The 17,555-nt window shown below is 35.0% G+C and overlaps 1 protein-coding gene across 5 annotated transcripts in view; it reads left to right on the forward strand.

The window, feature by feature from the left end:
* The window catches only part of scn4ab (sodium channel, voltage-gated, type IV, alpha, b), a 72,071-nt gene that overhangs the window by 51,366 nt on the left and 3,150 nt on the right, over positions 1-17,555 (forward strand). For 4 of the 5 annotated variants that reach the window (XM_073942578.1, XM_073942583.1, XM_073942569.1 and 1 more), the window contains exons 16-24: positions 3,716-3,833; positions 3,920-4,074; positions 4,155-4,328; positions 7,653-7,775; positions 10,854-11,135; positions 11,230-11,283; positions 13,781-13,922; positions 14,006-14,106; positions 14,230-14,500. In XM_073942578.1, the coding sequence (XP_073798679.1) occupies positions 3,716-3,833; positions 3,920-4,074; positions 4,155-4,328; positions 7,653-7,775; positions 10,854-11,135; positions 11,230-11,283; positions 13,781-13,922; positions 14,006-14,106; positions 14,230-14,500 (1,420 nt within the window). 5 annotated transcript variants of the gene reach the window in all.

Consider the following 17,555-nt stretch of genomic DNA (forward strand, 5'->3'; position numbering starts at 1 on the left):
TGTAACGAAGGAACTTGCGACCTTAGTTGGCCAACAATGGTTTTCAGAAACGCACCCCTGATCGACAGGCCTAACTGCACCAACGTTACTAAAAAAATTTTACGTAGAGTCTTGTTTGAGATTTTAAGTCTGACAAAAGAAAAAATGAAGACATTAAATTGTAATTTATTAGTATGTGTTATTTTGTATTGTTATTATTTATTAGTAGTAACAATTCAGTGTTTTCCCATGGTGTAAAAAATTGTATAAAATGTCAATACTTTAAATGTAGCATATAGTATCAAAGTTAGAAATTCCAGTATTGTAACAAAACAGTATCACTGACATACGTCCATCAACACCTCTTGACACGTATACATGTGTCCCAAATACTGTGACACCTGCAAAGTCCATCTGGAGCCCCGCGGGTCGTCTTGTTTAGCGAGTATGTCTAAGGAATGGCAGAGACCGTGTGACCTGGTGACAGGGCGTGAGAAAGAGCAACGGCACAGCATGATTAGTTACTTTGCTGACCAGCGTCATGACCCTACCAGTGCCCACTTCAGAAGAAACCTGTATAAATCACATCCACGCCTACATAAAAACAGCTCTTTAAATAATGCTGCACAACATCCTTATGCAGTTTTCTTTCTTTTTACAGTTTAGGTTGTACGTTTCATTTTATGTTCTCTTCATTGAAGCACATTGGCTTAAACTCATTAGGCAACTGCTGGCATGCCTTTGGATCAGGTGACAGTTCACATGTCGTGCCCGCATGTGTCGCACAGCCCTGCGTTTTACATCCAGCTGTGTGAGGGAAAGCTGTACTTATAACTTGTGTAGACAATCAGATTGGATTGGAGTTGGAGATTTCTGTGGGATCGTTTACAGGTCAAAGCATGAGTTTATTTAATTTGTTTATTAAAAAATTTTTTAAAAATTCAACTCTGTCATCAGTGGTGGGAAGTAACAAATTAGAAATACTCAAATTACAGTAATTGAGTAGTTTTTCTCAGAAATTGTAATTTACTGAGTAGTTTTAAAAATGTGAGCTTTTACTTTCCCTTGAGTACATTTTTAGTGCAGTAATTGGTACTTTTACTCCACTACTTTCCTTTAACCTGCAGTCACTACTTTATTTTTTCTTGTCTATGGGAATTAGAATAATTAGTCCTGTGATTCTGTCCAATCAAATCACACATAGTAGTAAAGAGGTAAATCGCAACATAATGAACTACCTCAAGACATGGGCGATTTATAATTGCAGCAAACTGTTTGGAAGCATTAAAAGTGTCCAAGAAGAAGTCCAAAATCTGTACACGCATTGAGCCAGAGACTGTTTAGTTGCATGTCAATGATGAGAAGTTGATGGATATTTACTGACTGATGACCGAAATGGCTTTAAACACCCAGCAGGCACATGTATGACGACAGATTGACGTTGCACCCAAACATTGTGGGGATGTTACGTTTTTGTTTGGAAATAAAATTTGGGTTGATGTCAGACTCTAACGTCAGGTCAACGTCAGTGTTTAACCTAAAATCAACCAAATATCAACTTCTAATGATGTTATAGTTTGACGTTGTGTGGGCATTACCTCTATGACGTCTATCAGATGTTGGATTTTGGTTGTGATTTGTTTGTGTTTGTAATCAAAATGACATTGGTTTACGATGATGGCTCAACGTTGGATTCTATTCATTTTAAAACACAACCTAAAATCAGCCAAATAGACGCTGGCTAGACAATTTTTTTTGGTCACCTGACATTACAACCTAAATCTAACCTAATATTAAAATCTTATGATGTTGTGTGCCTTCCGAGCAATAGCTAAATGCACTACAGAATGTTACGTTTACACACATCCACAAATTACATGTAAATGCATCAGTTTTTTTTCAGAGTAATACTCACGACTCACTACTCTTGAGTACATTTGAAAGGTCTACTTTTTACTCATAAATGTAGTAATATTTACAACAGACATGTCTACTCTACTCACACTACATTTCTAGTCAAGTAATGATACTTTTACTTAAGTATGATCTTTTTCAGCACTCTTTTCACCACTGTCACTCATTCACTCCCTTTTGGCTTAGTTCCTGCTTGATTAGGGATCTAAAATGATAAATGTTTTCTTTGCAGATACCTGTTTTAAGCATATTTTAAAAAATCCATTTAATATTGTAACATTTCAGGTAGCAAAAAAAGAAGCTAAAAAGTGTTTACGGTTGTATTTTATTGTAGTATTTTATTTGTTTAAGGTTTGGTTATTTTTTAAGATTCTAGTTAACTATAACAATCTTGCAGCTAAAGACAAGATTATTAGCCTTGTAAATGTTTAATTCTTGATATTTAACTGAACAAGGGTATTCTTCACAGTATTTCCTAGTTTATTTTTCTTCCCATCATTCGCCACATCATTCTCCCTCTCTTTTTAGATGGGAAGGCAGGCCAAATAAGAGGTTACCATGGGCCAACTTTGGCCTGCTGGCCCTACTTTGGGCATCTCTCTTCTAGAGAGAGTCTCATTCTTTTAGTTTGGCTGGATTAAAAATTTTTTTTGTATCACTTTATTTTGATGGTCCCTTTAACACATTTTGTTAAATTTAAGCTACATTGCATCTACATACCAACTAATTGTTTTTAGATTATAAGTAGACTGGTAGGTTGGGGTTAGGGTGTAAGTTGACATGTACTTGCAAAGTTTCTTTTAGTCAATTAAATGTTTGTTGAAGGAGCAGTATCAGCAGATATTATGCAGACAGTCTACTTATACTCAAATGAGAAGTAATTTGCATGTAGTTGCAGTCAACATATTAGGCCTCTAAATTAGTTTTTTTTCTCGATTGACTACAGAACAAACCACTGTTGTCCAATGACTGTTGTCCTAATTCAACAAAAGTACCTACTTAACCTGATTAATCCAGTTAAGTCTTTAAATGACACTTAAATTGCACTTGCAAAACAGCTAGTAAACTGCCATCATGACAAAGACTAAATATATTAGTTATTAGAATTAGCAATGTTTAAAAATAGTCTCCTGTAAGCAGCACTTGAGAAAACTTCTAATTTAAATTTCACAGGAGAACTAATCATTTTGTCTTTAACTTTAGTCTCTGACCTTTGCTTTTGTCTTATATGAAGATGTGTGACCAACAGAAGGTTGACACATCATCACATCATGGCCTTCCAGTTGCAATAAACTGGAGTAGATTATACATTTTGCATGTGTTATGTTTTTAAGACATTCCCGTAACTCAATACATCAGCGCATGGTGCTAAATATGTACACATTCAGTTCAATCAAGCAGCTGCCAAACACATAAACGTAAAACACACTGTTGAGTGTGACACATCATATTACAACCATTCCAATCCAGCACACTCAAAGTCTAGTGTGAAGGTAGCCTTACATGACATATTTTATAACCTGTTTTTTCAGCAGTTCCCAAAAAAGCTATTTAATTAAATTGATCTGTATTACTATGCTGCTTTTTACAATGTAGGTTGTGTCAAATGAGCTGAACATAAAAGTTCAATTGAAAATTGAAACTGTGTCAGTCCCGTTTTCAGAGTTGAAGTTCAGTTTAGTTCAGTTCAGTGTGGTTTAATTTTCTCTGCTAAAAGCCCAAACACTAAATTGAAGAGGAGTATATTGATTTATTAGATTCATTTTAAAAGCAGCATCAGCACAGAGACAGAGCCTAATTTGCAGTGTTTTGATCTGTACAGAAGAAAAATGGAGATGAATCGTCCACCTGCAGTACAGTGGACAAACCTCCTGAGGTAGAAGATCTTGTAGAAGAGGAAGAGGAGGATCTCACTAGCCCTGAGGACTGCTACACTGAGAGTCAGACATCAACCACGACTTAACACTGTTAATGTTGCTGAATTATCTTCTGGTTATCAGCACGTTTGTTTGTCTTCGTTCTCCAGACTGCATCAGGCGATGTCCTTGCTTGGATCTTGACGTTAGCCAAGGTAAAGGCAAAGCATGGTGGAACTTCCGGAAAACCTGCTTCGCCATTGTGGAGCACAGCTATTTCGAGACCTTCATCATCTTCATGATTCTCCTTAGCAGCGGAGCTTTGGTAAGTTGTTTGTAAAACCAGATCAACCCACTGATTTCTCTTCTTTTTAAATAAGTATGTTTGTTTGTTGTTTTATTTAGGCTTTTGAGGACATTTACATTGAACAGCGGAGAATGATTAAGATCATCCTTGAATATGCAGACCAGGTCTTCACCTATGTGTTTGTGGTTGAGATGCTTTTGAAATGGGTGGCCTATGGTTTCAAGGTCTACTTCACAAACGCTTGGTGTTGGCTTGACTTTCTCATTGTTGATGTAAGTACAATTTTATCTGTCGTCGAAAAGTCCTGGGGACTATAGCTTTGTTTCCATCCACCTATTTTCATGCGCATTTTGGATTAATGCATAAAAAATGCTTGATGAAAACACCAAGATGTGCAAAAATTAGAAAATTCGCATTAAAAACCAATGTGCACAATTAAGTAGGATCAACTTTTTATTCGATTAGAAAAAATGTGCATAAACAACAATGGAAACGCTTTTACCAAATAAATTCCAGTATGTGCGTTAAAAAATAGCATGTAATTTCATTATAAGAGATCATGCACTGTAAAAAATATAATGACAAAATCACAACAACAAATATTTGTATGTTGCTTTAACTTATTATTATAATAACCAGGTTTCAATTAAATGTTTTAAGTTATACTAAGTTTAACATAATATTTTTAGTCAGTTTGATTGATGTAAGTTCAGATGACTAGAAAAGTTCATTTGATTCAACTCAACTTTAAGGTAACGAGTTTTTTTTACAGTGTGTGATGCAAAATAATCAGTGTAATGGACAGCATTAATGGGCAAACTAGCAGGCTGACACATCACAGTGGTTCATTATTATTATTATTATATTTATTATTATTATTATTATTATTATTATTATTATTATTATTATTATTATTATTATTATTATTATTATTATTATTATTATTACCTCAAGATCTGTCTTGAGTGTCTGTACTCCCAAAGAGTGTCTTACACCTCCAAAATCCACATCATGCTAAATTTGTTTTGTCTTCAGAGGTGCGAGTAATTTATTCTATAAGATAAAGACTGAGGCAGCTTCTTCTACCTCAGTGAATTTCATTTTTGTATTGATATTTGGCATCAGTTTATCAGGAAGTGACGATTTTGTTCTCTTTGACTCGCTGAATGAATACACAGCATTATTTGGAAATCTTTCATGCGATATTCCAGTTTTGCTCTATAAATAAATTGAGTTTGAATCTTTGGATGAAAGTAGCTAATGATAGCTAATGAAAGTAGTTCAGCATTTGTGTCTAAATTGAGAGGGGTATTCACATTGTTTTATATACGTTGCTTAGCAACATCGACACCTTCAAATGGCGTTAAAAGTGTCACATACTGTATTGATAAGGAAGAATTCACCCCAAAATGTCATTTCTGTCTTAATGTATTGACGTATTTGCATCCACAAAATCACACATGAGCTGATGCAATGTTGGATGCGCGCGTGCCCGCCAATGAAGTCTACTTTAGTAAACAGAACCTGCATAGGCTGTGAATAACAGATAATAAAGTTGTAAATAACGTTCAGTTTGTTGCACAGAGTGATCGTTTGAGAGTCACGCGGGAATTTTGATTTGCATGCATGTTTTTTTTTTTTTTCTCAGAGTTACGGCAGCCATAACATGAGCGCATTCTGCCTTAAAAGTGAAACCAAAACCGCGCACATCATTTAAATGATCATATCGTATCAGTATAACTACTGTAGTCTATATAATGTTGAATATAATACAAGAGGGAATCTGATAATGACATATGTCTCATTTTACCAGTGATAAAAGGTCTAATAATGTGGTAACACTTTACAATAAGGTTCATTAGTTAATGCATTTAGTGCATTAGTTAATGCATTATGCATTTAATGCATAACGTGAACTAATCATGAACAACACGTACAGCATTTATTAATCATAATTACACATTTACTAATGCATTATTAACATATAAGTCCATGCTTGTTAGCATTAGTTAATGCACCATGAGTTAACATGAACTAACAATGAACTACTGTTTTTTCATTAACTAACGTTAACTAACATGAACATATACAGTAGTAGATGTACTGTTCATTGTTTATTCATGTTAGTAAATGCATTAATTAACATTAACTAATGAACCTTATTGTTAAGTGACCAATAATGTAATGACAAATGGCAAGCATATGTCTCAAACATAATAATTCAACTTCAGAATTATCAATCATTGTATTCTGATGTTATCATTTTACTGTGCCATAACGAAAAAGTCTGTTCAAGTCCATCATTGCAAGTCTATACAAAATTGAGCATTTTAACCAACAGTAGACCTACACATAGGCCCAATATTATTGTTGTTGTTTTATCAAATGTTTGAGAAATAACAATAATAATAGGCTACTCATTAAACCTTTATTTTACACCTACAGAATCAGAAAATGGTGATCTTGATTTTAAGCAAACAAAATCGGGATTCTCATGTTAGCCAGAATCGTGCAGCCTTAGTGGGAAGTGCATTTTAGCCCCTGTTTTGTGTCTATAAATGAGACCCCAAGTCATTTTAAACACATTTTGTTCATTTTCACATTTTCTGCAGAGTTTTGCTCCAACCCTAGTCAAACACAGCTGATCCAACTAAGCAAGGTGTTCAAGATCACTAGACACTACTTGATCAGCTGTGTTTGATTAAGGTTTGAGCAGAACTGTGCAGAGCTGTCGCCCTCCAGGAATTGAGTTTGAGACCTGTGCACTTGAACTAGTTAACTAATTATTCTAACCCTAAAATTCGTATTGTAAAACATTTCTTTAGCTCAGGGTTCAAATCGAGAATGTCGGTAATGTGTGTAACGTGCTGCTGTGTTTGTGGGACATTTGTGCCTTGTTCTCTGGTTCGCTTTAAAAAGTTTTTGTGAGTTGTGCATCTGTTCAAAAAGTTGCATACTAAATTTGCTTAAATGTACTAAAAGGGAAGTAAAAGCGAAGTATGTCACGTGACTTACACGTGAATTACAATCATGTTAATCCACTAGGTTAGAAGCGGGTGCTACTCTGTGTATGTTTGTTCCAGTAAGTGCAGTTGAGTAAGGGGCCCGTGACGCTGAAGATGTTATTTTTTTCTTATTTACATATTTCTCTTTAGTTATTTAGAGGTGGAGGAGGGATTAGTTAGCGGGTCTTTAATTTGTTATTTTCTTTGATTTGGCACAGCTTATTTTACTTCCCTCCATCAATGTTTGTTTACTTTTTGAGTTTATCGTACATATTTGTAAATATATTTTGGGTGATTTAAATATTCTTTTTCTTTATCTTTATTGTAATAAAGCGAACCACCTTTTTTTAACACATCGTTGTCTATGTTGATTCATAGCAGCTAACAACTCAGGGGAACTCTTAAAATATTGGGTTGTCATAATTATGTTAAGCCCTTTTTCATCCTCTGAGCCACATGGGGCGTAACATCACAGTATGAAAAGCCCTCATTTGTATTTAAATGCAATGGTTTGGCTTATTTCAGTTATGACAGCAAGATGTATTGTTGATAAAAAAAAGAAAACAAGCATTTCATTCATTATTTCTACAGGTATCCCTGATCAGTCTGACTGCGAACATCTTAGGCTACTCTGAACTGGGGGCCATAAAGTCTCTGAGGACTTTGAGAGCGCTGAGGCCTCTTCGAGCTCTTTCCAGGTTTGAAGGAATGAGGGTAAGTTTTACCGCTTGCACTCTCACCTTTGCATCATTTGCGTCGTTAATTATCAACACATAATATAAGTAATTCTCCTTATCCTCACATTTCATGGGTATTCTCCTAATGAAGACTAAAAGGTGCAGACCTCTTAGCTCAAGTGAAATTAGTTTCCAGCTTGTGATGTAACGTTACATGTATTTGTTTTCTGTTTTCATTCTAAAATGCAGTTTTAAAATGAAAATTCCCTACGGTAAATGCAGTTGGTCTTTGAGTACACTACACTTACAGCAAACTTAGTTTAGCCTCTGGTTGTTGCTTATTCCTGTTTTATGACCAAATTCATAGATGTTTATACAATTTAACACAATTTGTGTTTATGCCACTGCCTCTTGCATGGTCATAATCATTTGCCATTGCTTGACATTGCACCCTACTATTATCCATATAAAATATTGGCAAAGAAACTGGAATTAAATGCTCACTTGTACAGTCTGTGTTGCTTTAATCAACGCAGCACGACACTTACAAATATACGTCTGGGCATGGCCATAAGTGAAGTACAGCACCTTAATTAATATTCAGTGTACTATGATTGTGTACTAGTTATATTTTCAGCTTTTTTTCTTCTTCTGTTTTCAATAGAGATACCATTTTAAAGTATCCTAGTATTTTTGTGCCACAAAACTAAGTCTTACTTTGCATGCATATATTTTTGGCCAAATTATAATTTTCTTTTATGCCAAAACTCATTAGAAGTTTAAGATCATGTTCCATGAAGATACTTTGTACATTTCCTACAGTAAATATGTCAAAACTAACATTTTATTAGTAAAAGTCCATGCTAAGAACTTAATCTGGGCTACTTTAAATGCCATTTTGATTTTGAACCCTCAGATTCCACATTTTCAATATAGTTGTTTCAGTCAAATATTATCCTATCCTAACAAAGCATACATCAATGAAAGGTATTTTTATTTAGATTTCAGTTGTTGTATAAATCTAAGAGTTCAAACTGCACGATTTTCAAAGTAGTCACGTCACATACGTTTCATACTGCATAACTATCTGGGGTAGTGTTCTGTCGCTGCTGTGTTTACACTGCAAGCTGGATTGACGACATGGGGTTTCACACTGTATGACTTTACAATTGGAAAATCGCCAACAACTTTGTCTTGGTCTGCAAACTATGTTTCACAACCAAACAAACACGAGAAGTGACATGGAAACAACGCAAGGTCATGTAGTACATATTTTGTTATTAAATACATAATAATAAAGAAGCCTTTAGTGGAGTAGAAAATGTATGACTGGAGTAGAATGTAATGTTGACTGTAGGTGATCGCCGATAGTATTTTCAGTCAGAACACATTCACACGGCACGATTTTGAGTCGCAAAAAGCTCCAGATATTTAGCATGCCAAATATCTTATGGGTATCGCAGACTCATCTGCGTTTCTCTTAGATTGTGACTTTGATAGTTCACACTGTGTGATTGTCAGTCACGTGAACAAGCACTGATTTGCCTGTGATTTCAGGCATTTGTCTGCAATTTCTCATTACCTGTCGGCAAATTCAGGGCTAAAATCATGCAGTCTGAACTCTGCATAAATTGACACTTATGACTGGTTTTTTGGTCCAGGATCACATATGTGTAGCAGAGTTTTATTAATGCAGAGGAAAAATGTTTAAAAATAGTTTCTTTTTTTTTGTCAAGTGACTGAAATAGCCAATCTTTCCATATTGTCAATTTGATTATATCTTTATATAATTTTAAAGGGGACTTCACATTTTTATATTTTCATCAATTGATTTGAAAATATTTTTATTTTACTGTAAAACCTCTGTGTTATATTAAATTATATTTCAATACATGTATTTTTTATTTATTTAAACCAAACCAGCAATTTATTTAAAACTATAATAATAATAATAATAATAATATATTATACTGATATAAACCAATAAAAACAAGCCATTTTAGGTTATTAATTTCTTCTCCCCTAATCATACTGAAGTTTAAGCAACCATGGGCCCTATCATACACCTGGCACAATAAGGTGCAAGACGTGTTTGCCCCGACGTGTTGCTATTTTCAGACCAGCACAACCTTAATTTTCTCTATTTTCCATCTTGTTGTTCAAAAAGCTAATCCATTTCCATGGGTATTCCGGTCTAGAAAAGAGGTGTGTTAAGGCGCATTGTTAATGCGTTGCTATTTTAAGGATCTAAAATAGACAATGGACCAGCTGAAAGCAGGTCTAAAGTCCAGCGCAGAGTGCGTTAGTTGTGCGTCTTACTTACACATTGCTTAATGCACACAGGATGTACAGCAATACGCAAATATCTTTACAAATGAAAAAGAATTAAAGGAATAAAATATTTTAAAATGCATATTTCTACACAAATATAAAAACCACTACCTCCATGCCTTCATCTTGGGAGGGGGGGGGGGTAGTTTATTGACGACAACTTGCTTTTGTAAAATGTTATTATTATTAATCTTATTTTTCATTTGCTGGAAATTAGAACTGAATTTAGAAATAGTTTTGAAACAAATCTTTGCGCTTAACTAACAAAATTAAATATGTAGGCTAATGGATGTCTTCAGTGGAGTGCGTACAACATCGTTTTCTTATCCACGAAAGAGAGAAAAAGAAAGTGACAGTAGAGGCAGATTGGAGGAGGCTCATTGTTTATCCTCGTGCTGCAGGACGGTTGTGAAGCTTTCAGTTTTTCCACTTACAAAGCCTGCCATATAAATAGCAAATGTGCCATGGCGTGATGTGACTGACTCTTAAAGGGAATGGGAGATGAGACTCTGATTGGTTTATTCTTAAAACTCTTAACTCATTAAGAGAATAAGCACAACCCTGTTAGACCATGCGCCACGGCACAAATCGTATTTTTCCAGCTTTAAAATAGCAAAAGTGGATTCAGACACGGCCTTAATGCTTTTGCTCCATGTGCTTTAGAGTTTTTCCTAGATCGTTAATGTAGAGCCCCATGACTTAAAATATTACATACTTAACCAAACCCTGAATTTTGTGTACTGTTAGACCTCTTATTCCAAGGTCTCCCTGTCAATATGCACAGGTGGTGGTGAACGCCCTGGTGGGTGCAATTCCCTCTATCTTCAACGTTCTCCTGGTGTGCCTGATCTTTTGGCTCATCTTCAGCATCATGGGAGTCAACCTTTTTGCTGGAAAGTTCTACTACTGCTTCAATGAAACATCTGAAGAGGTCTTCGATCACAATGAGGTCAACAATAAGACTGACTGCTATGAGCTTATGGAGTTTCATCCCGAAGTGCGATGGATGAACGGAAAGATCAATTTTGATAATGTGGGCATGGGCTACCTCGCCCTACTGCAAGTGGTGAGCGCTGATATTAATCATCAACATGTGTACACGGCAAAATCAAATATACAAAACTGGATGTATTAAAAATGTGGTTTTGTTTGGTTTCTAGGCAACATTTAAAGGATGGATGGACATCATGTATAGTGCTGTGGATTCACGTGCCGTACGTTGATTTTAACCATAAAACAAATGTGCGGTCACATTTACCATTCCAGTACCAGTTTGTTTGGATCAGGAGTTCACCATGCAGTTTTCACTCCTGTTGTAGTTGGGCATGTACATTTTCAGTGCTGATCAACACAAAAGCTGCTTGGTTTGATAGTAGGGCTGGGCGATAATTATCTCGATGATTATTTTTTATATTAAGCGATAACGATATATATTTCGATATAAGTTTTTTTTTCTTTTAGATTTAAAAGAGTACCCTAACAATGACTAAAGCCATTAAAACTAGAGGGTTGGCCAAAAATTCGATGCATCTCTAATATCAACACACTTTTAGATTCTATAATTGCACATTTCTGCTGTGTGATTGGCTCTTAGATAAATACAGTCCCGAACTTTCAGTGTTATTGACATTAATTTGATTGCTATTCATTATAATATCGTTTAGCGGCCCAGCCCTATTTGACAGGGACTTCTGTATGATTTGGTTTTGCTGTTAACAACAGACAGATGGTATTTTTGCTAATTTTGGGTCATGTGACCGCACCTAAAGAGATTTAGTGTCACAATCATGACTGGTTGTATGATTTATGGGAATGCACCGAAATGTTGGTTATAGGTATGCACCATATATTGGCAACCATATCGATATCGGCCGATTGATGCTATTTTTAATGTTACCGTTAAAGGTCCATTATCAAAATTACGCCAATTTATTTAAACTGATAGATTATGCAATTGTACAGAACTTTTTATTGTTCATTATTTTCGCAGTTGACAGCAATAACAAACATAGAAGCATTGTCTGATTGACAAGCAGCACCTACATATGTTCAAAAGAATCTAAAACCCCAAATGGGACAAATGTATGCTGCATTTTCTAAAGTAAAACATACTAACTGTATTTAGTTTTTTGCTGGTATTGTGGCTCTGAACTGTCAAAACACCTCTCAACATGCTTTTTTTTTTGGACATTACATATTTGTACATATGTACGTTACTGTAACACATTTAATTCTAGAACATTTGAGCTGGTTTTAATTTTTAGTTCTTTCATTTTATTTAAAATAAATGTATATATATATATATATATATATATATATATATATATATATATATATATATATATATATATATATATATATATATATATATATATTTGTTTAATTTGTTTAATTAAATCACATTTTGTTATTTAATGTATCATATTCATGCAATAGTCAAGTTGCATGTTAATTTGCTATGCGAAGAAAAAAATATGTATTTTTGGCATGCTGATTTATGTAAAATAGTGAATATAGGTTTATATAATCACCATGCAATTTTGAAATTATTGCTTTTTTTCTGTTGAGTAGGCTATTCAGTTCATAATATTATTATTTTTTTGTCAAAAAACTGTTGACTGAACATGCAATATTTAATTAATGTTTTCACTGACGGTAGTTTAGAACTCTTTGATATCTATTGTGTGCAAACAAACTGGAGAATGTACATGGGAAAGTTAAAAAGAGGCAAAACAAATATAGAGTTATTAAATTAAAAAGTATGCTGAAGGATGTAGAGAGACTTACTGGAGTGTACAGTATGTCTAATGTAATCAATCAGTGTTCCAAACATGAAAAGACATCAGCAAAAAGATTTAAACCATTTCAGTACATTCAAAAAAGTTGTAAAACATTCAATTTCAACAGCGCATAGCCAAGAATCATCAAACAACAAAAAGTGCATTTAAAATCCTTTAACACATGGAAAGCTGATTATCCTGCTTATTCTGTGGTGATTTGTCAAGATATAGATAATTTACGACTAATATTGCTCCATGCAACTCAGAGTTTGACCAATGTTTTGTCAGTTTTGTCCTTGTTTAGTCAGTCACAGGCAGAAAGAGACAGAGAGAGAGAGAGAGAGAGAGAGAGGGAGAGAGAGCATGTGTGCGAAAGAGATGTATATGACATAGGCATATCTAATAGCTCATAGTAACATGCATTAGCTACCTCTCCACAAATACTTCTGAGCATAATGTTGAGTTAGTTGATAAACACAAGCCCCCTGGTAAATCAGTGTCCTTAAGATTAAAAAGATGAATGAAGGCTCTGCCAACTGTCATGATTTGCCATGGTTACAACTAATGTTTCAGGGAAGCATATTATTTTATTATTTTTTATTATATTATATGGGAACTACATGTTCTTTAAACTATATTATTGCACACCTTTCAGGCAATCAGAATTTTGACAGACCATGTAATAATCATACAACATATCATAAACATATATACAAAATACTATATATATATATATATATATATATATATATATATATATATATATATATATATATATATATATATTATTGCATTTTGCTATAGTGCATCTAATATTTTAATTTACAGTTTCATTCAGTTCGGTGCATTCCTATTTGTCATCTAATAAACATAAAGATAATTCTTGCAGTGCTGTTTTTCTGCTGACTCCTTGTTTTTGTTCTCTGTGTAGATTGAATCGCAGCCAGTATATGAGGCAAACCTCTACATGTACATTTACTTTGTCATCTTCATCATTTTCGGCTCATTCTTCACCCTCAATCTGTTCATCGGCGTAATCATTGACAATTTCAACCAACAAAAGGCAAAGATAAGTGTCAGCATTTGGCCTTCTGGATCTAGAGAAACTCTCAAGTGTTTTCTATTTTAGAATAATTGTTTCTGTGTGTATACTTAGGAGGAACCGATATCTTCATGACAGAAGAGCAGAAGAAATACTACAATGCCATGAAGAAACTTGGATCTAAAAAACCCCAAAAACCAATTCCAAGGCCCACGGTAATATACTGTCTTTTTTATTTTCAGATTATTCTTAAAATGAATAGATTTAAAGTTGATATGCTACTTATTTCACATACTAACTGCTCTTTCTCCTCTATGGGATATTTCTGATGTTTGAAGAACTGCTGCCAAGGTTTGGTCTTCGACTTTGTCACGCAGCAGTTCTTCGATATTTTCATTATGGTGATGATCTGCCTGAACATGGTGACCATGATGGTGGAGACTGACGACCAAAGTCCTGAGATAGAGGAAATATTGTTCTATATCAATTTCGCCTTCATCATACTCTTCACCGGGGAATGTGTTCTCAAGATCACTGCACTGCGCTACCACTACTTCTCCATTGGGTGGAACATTTTTGATTTTGTGGTGGTCATTCTTTCAATATTAGGTAAATCTGGTTTATTAATAATAATCATGATTTGATCTATTCATTAATTAATAATAACTAATTCATTTTATTCTGCTAAACCTTCTGATAAAATCAACAACTTTATATAACATCATCATGACCTGGTTAAGGTCATAAAGGTTTGAAAATATCTGATCATTTTAGAGCTGTGGTGAAAAATTGATTCTAGAAAGGATAGTGGTGCATTTTTTAAATCTCAGAATCAATGCAGAAGTTATTTCCTAAATGATTTATCACTACAGTTCCAATATTTTTAATGGAAATGTTCAAATAGTAGGAATGTAATAGTATCTAAATTGAGGGAAATGCACTCAATTGCTGTTATTTAAAAAGTATGTAAGCAATAAGTAATAGAAAAAAATGCACACCCAAGTTTGTAAAGTAAAGTTGAGTGTAAAGTAAAATGTAAAGTTTAAAGGGCCATGAAACCCTCCCTCTTTCAGTTTAAGTCAAGCTCTGAGATGGGCGTGGAGCTCTGCGGGGAAAGGGGGGAGTGGGTGTGGCCGTTGTTCTGACGATCTGTGCTACCTCCTTAGAATGTGCTACTGGTATCTTAATCTGTCATGTTTTATCTACCAAAACAGGGGTAGCACATCTTGTCACCTTCAAATGTCTATCAGAATGAACTACCACATTAACTAAGGATGTAAAAACAGGGATAGCTCATATTGTCAGCTTCAAATATCTATTGTAATTAACTACTACTCTATTAGACAATGTAGAAAAAGGCATAACAGCTTTAAATGTCTACCAGAGTAATCTACTGCCTTAAATGTTTTTTTCATTAGTTTTATATTTAATTTATTAGTAGTTCATTCTGATTGACATTTGAAGCTGACAAAATGCACCACTCCTGTTTTTACACCCTACTTTAAGGAGGTAGTTCAGTCTGATAGACATTTGAAACTGACAGGATGTGCAAACCCTATTTTTTTTAGATGAAATATGACAGATTGAGCTACCGGTAGCACATTCTGATGAGGTAGCACCGGCAGCGCAGGGGAAAAAGTGTGGAGCAAACATTTGGCTCACATAATGAGACACAAATCATGAGGAGACCCATGATTTTTTGGTTTACAAAGTTAAAATGCAAAGAAATCAACAGTAAGTAATATAATGGCCTGATACATATGTTATTCGTAATTTCATATACACATTACAATTTTTATATAAACCCTATAAATGAGGAGGACTTCTCTTCTCCTCAATCCCGATGTCTGAATGCAGAAACAGTGGATAGCAGTGCAGCAAGTCTCTTGCCCTGTCTATTCCAACCATTAACCCTGCCGGTAATCTGGAGGATTTTAAACTTGTGCGAACTCAGCAGCATGGATATAGGCGATGTGTTTGAATAACGAACCATAGACTTTAACAAACTCAACTGATAAATGGCAAAGTTTGCCAATCTCTAATTTTTGTACAGCTCTCCTCACAAAAAAATACTTGCTGCAAACCAACAGCTTTGCTGTATCGGCCCTGACAGAATCGCGGGGAAAAACATGCAACAAACCCCGTGGATCTTGGAAACAAACACATACGACCCGTGTCTTACCTAATCTATGGGTCTCCCAGCTTGGCAGGTCTGCTTAGCCTTCGGAAAGCAGGTGCTCTCATGAATCATTAAGAAGCAGGCTCATCTCATAGTATAAGAAAACTCCCCTATGAATAATAATGAGAAACCGACGCATCATCACTCCACTTGCAGTTTTGCACTACGCCACTAATTTTGATCCCGCCCCAAAAATGATTTTAAACCTGGAAGATGAAATTAGCTGACAAAAGCTCAAAATTATCCAGTTTTCCCCACAATTAAAGCTAACAGGTGCTAACGTTGTCTTAACTGATGGGCAACACACACAAATCTGTCAAAATCTCAAACAAAGTACCCCAGGGTTTCTTGAACCTTTAAGGCAACATAGGCTTATTCTGAAAATGTAGCCCTATATACATTTCTGAACATCACAAATTATGTAGCCAGAAGTACGTATGGCTGAAATTCATCTTTAAAACAATTGCTAAGCAGCAGTATGATGCTATTGCTGTTCATGCTTACCGGCTTTCCTGCTGTTAACAGTTTGTCCAGTAGCTCGCCATGTACATCAGTGGACTTGAGACACAGAGAGAAAATGACTATGACGACAGGGTTCGAATTCGGCAAAGAACGGTTATAGAAAGCTGGTAAGACATAAACAGAAGCCAAAAAATAAAATAAACAGGTAAATTACAGGGTGAAAATGTGGTAAAAGTCAGTCGAGGGCTTTTCTTTTTCTGAATTGATTTTTAAAACTGTCGGTTGGGTTTAGGGAAGTGGGTGGGCGGGTCAATCGGTGCTTTTGAAAACACTATTGGTTGGGTTTAGGGAAGGAGGATAGTGGGTCAGTTGATCAGTCAGTGAGTCGACAGCGATCTCTGGTGGATTTACTTGATAACAGTCGCAAGAGAAATTCGGGATCTTAAAAACAGTACACAGTGCCCTCTGGTGGATTTGCGAAAGCAAAAACTGCAACAACAACAAAAAAAAAAACATACCTCCTGGGACATATTCGGCGCTCTTTAGAAATGTATATAGCGCCACGTTTTCAGAATGAGCCTGAGTTGGTTTAAGGGGATCACACACCAGACGTGCCCTCTGTAACTCGCATCAGTTTTTACATTATTTTCTATACACAACTAAGCAAAGTGAACAGATTCCGAATGCAGGATCGGGTGTTTTACCCTCAATGTTTAATATTCTAAACGGTATGTTGCTTTGTGACTGGTGTGCGATGGGGTTTATACTACTACATGTAATGATATAGAATTGTTATTCAGTCAATGCTCTGCCAGGAACTACTTTATTCTGTGCAGTTCCCTGAATAACACACACCTTAGAATGATCAGAAGCCCTGCTGGATTATAAAAAGTCATTATATATTAATCTTTCACTTGCCGTACATGACATTTAATGTAGTCTTTCTTGAAAATGAAGCACATGTTTTTTAAAACCATATTAAACTAACAACAAATTATACTATATTATGAATTTTCCATTGCC

The sequence above is a fragment of the Danio rerio genome, chromosome 3 (assembly GCF_049306965.1).
Source record: "Danio rerio strain Tuebingen ecotype United States chromosome 3, GRCz12tu, whole genome shotgun sequence".
Lineage (NCBI taxonomy): Eukaryota > Metazoa > Chordata > Actinopteri > Cypriniformes > Danionidae > Danio > Danio rerio.